General features: G+C 44.7%; 1 protein-coding gene across 1 annotated transcript; it reads left to right on the top strand.

Annotated features, from left to right (window-relative positions):
- Window positions 1-589: 589 nt before the first annotated feature.
- LOC127527566 (piggyBac transposable element-derived protein 2-like) lies at window positions 590-1,936 on the top strand. Its single transcript, XM_051926666.1, has one exon. It carries the CDS (start codon window positions 590-592, stop codon window positions 1,934-1,936), a length of 1,347 nt encoding a protein of 448 aa, XP_051782626.1.
- Window positions 1,937-2,441: the final 505 nt, after the last annotated feature.

Here is a 2,441-nt window from a genome sequence, read left to right as displayed (position 1 = left end):
CACACATCATTGAAAGAAAACTTCCAGAAAGTATATATGCTTTTTGTCACGTACGCAAAACACAAACAAGTTTGATCATTCTGTCCTATTTTCTGTACTTACACACATACATTTTGTTCAATTACATCATTTTATGTTTTTACACCACACTTTAAAACCCGTTATCTCCCACTGTCCTATTTGTAGGACAGCGACATATATGCCTATATCTGTCGCAACGAAGCAACCACGTGATCCGGGGTACATTCACAGCAGACTTGAGGTTGTGCGTCACAACATTTCCGCGAAAGCGGCCATGTGCCATATAGCGTGTGGGCGACAGGTTGTGCTTTGTGTCTTTGGAGGCAGCTTCTGATGTTCCCTACCTGTGACGGCGAGTCTGGACATTTTGTGCTAGTTTGCTGGGACGGAGAGATTGACGCAATGTAAGTAAACTATCTAACTCTCCGTATTGCTAACTTGTATTCTAATCGCACTTACATAGACGTTATTCTGCGACATTTTCCACTGTCCTGTGAATAGGACATTGGGATGATCGCATGCCTATATCTAAAGCGCACCTTATTTATCTTTTTTTGCGTAGCAAGACATGGCAAAAAGGTGCATCACCCTAGATGAAGTGTCACAGCTTCTGGAAGACTGCGAGGAAAAATACTCGAAAGCTACTGTCTGTGTGCTACCGCCAAATACCAGTCAATTGTCAGACGAAGATGAAGGGGATGAGGACGTTGCCAATGCAGGAAATGTAACTGTTGCTGATGTTCCGGGAGAGCTAGAAGTCGAAATGGTTGGAGAAGACATGGAAGACGACACATTGTTTGAAAATGAGGGCGATGACGCTGAAACGGAAGAGAATCAACCATCAACAAGTTCTGCACCTCCAGCGAAACGGCCAAGGAAGAAGAAATGTCCTGCGCCGTCCTGGACAAAGCAGAAGAAGCCAGTCTTCCCAAAGACATCTGCTCTGAATGGACAGGCCGCCGGTGTTGCAGAAAATAATCTGAGACAAACTTTAGCCCAACATAATCCTGTGCAACTCTTTGAGGAGTTCTTTTCGCCAGAGATATATGACCTAATCTGTAAAGAAACAGTTCGCTATTCAACGGATTTTAGGAATGATCATGAATTTCATACATCAACTGAAGAAGTGAAGGTCTTCCTTGGGATTTTGATTATAACTGGATATCATAAAGTCCCGTCAGAAGCAGACTATTGGAGTGATGCAGAAGATCTTGTCGTACCTATTGTCAAGAATGCTATGTCCCGAAACCGATTTCAGAAATTGAAAAGTTATATTCATTTTGTGGACAATTCTACTGCAGACAGCAACATAGGTGACCGATCATTCAAGGTGAAGCCGTTGTTTGAACTCTTGAATGAGAATTTCTGTAAATTTGGCTATTTTACACCCAATATCAGCATTGATGAGATGATCGTGAAATATTATGGGAGAAACAGCCTGAAACAATTTATAAAGGGAAAGCCGATCAGATTTGGGTATAAATATTGGGCCATTTGCTCCAGCGAAGGATACTGTTACACCTTCACATTGTATTGTGGAAAGGAAACAACTGCAACAGATGTGCCACTTGGTTCTCGCGTTGTCTTGAATGCTGTACAACATATTGTTGATCCAAGCAGCTATGCTCTGTATTTTGATAACTTTTTTACAAACATGGATCTGCTCTCTCAACTGGCAGATAGAGGATTTCGAGCAACCGCTACCATTAGAGAAAACAGGATCAATAGAACATGTCCAATGAAGTCATCAAAAGAGATGAAAAAATCAGATCGTGGTGCCAGTGAGTACGTCTATGACAGAACATCAGAGGTACTTCTCGTGCGTTGGCACGACAATAACATTGTAACAGTTGCCACTAATCATGACTCTATTGAGCCGCTTCATGATGTCAAGCCACGGTGGCGCAGTGGGTAGCGCTGCTGCCTCGCAGTTGGGAGACCTGGGGACCCGGGTTCGCTTCCCGGGCCCTCCCTGCGTGGAGTTTGCATGTTCTCCCCGTGTCTGCGTGGGTTTCCTCCGGGCGCTCCGGTTTCCTCCCACAGTCCAAAGACATGCAGGTTAGGTGGATTGGCGATTCTAAATTGACCCTAGTGTGTGCTTGGTGTGTGGGTGTGTTTGTGTGTGTCCTGCGGTGGGTTGGCACCCTGCCCAGGATTGGTTCCTGCCTTGTGCCCTGTGTTGGCTGGGATTGGCTCCAGCAGACCCCCGTGAGCCTGTGTTCGGATTCAGCGGGTTGGAAAATGGATGGATGGATGGATGGATGATGTCAAGCGACGTGTAAAAGGCCAGAAAGAAAAGAGCACGGTGAAAATGCCTAATTTGATATATAATTACAATGCGTACATGGGCGGTGTTGACCATCATAACTGGCTTGTTTCAAAATACTGTGTTTCTATACGTGGAAAGAAATGGTACTGGC

The sequence above is a fragment of the Erpetoichthys calabaricus genome, chromosome 4 (assembly GCF_900747795.2).
Source record: "Erpetoichthys calabaricus chromosome 4, fErpCal1.3, whole genome shotgun sequence".
Lineage (NCBI taxonomy): Eukaryota > Metazoa > Chordata > Cladistia > Polypteriformes > Polypteridae > Erpetoichthys > Erpetoichthys calabaricus.
The sequence above is the reverse complement of the archived record's forward strand: the minus strand, read 5'-3'. Positions and strand labels throughout refer to the sequence as shown.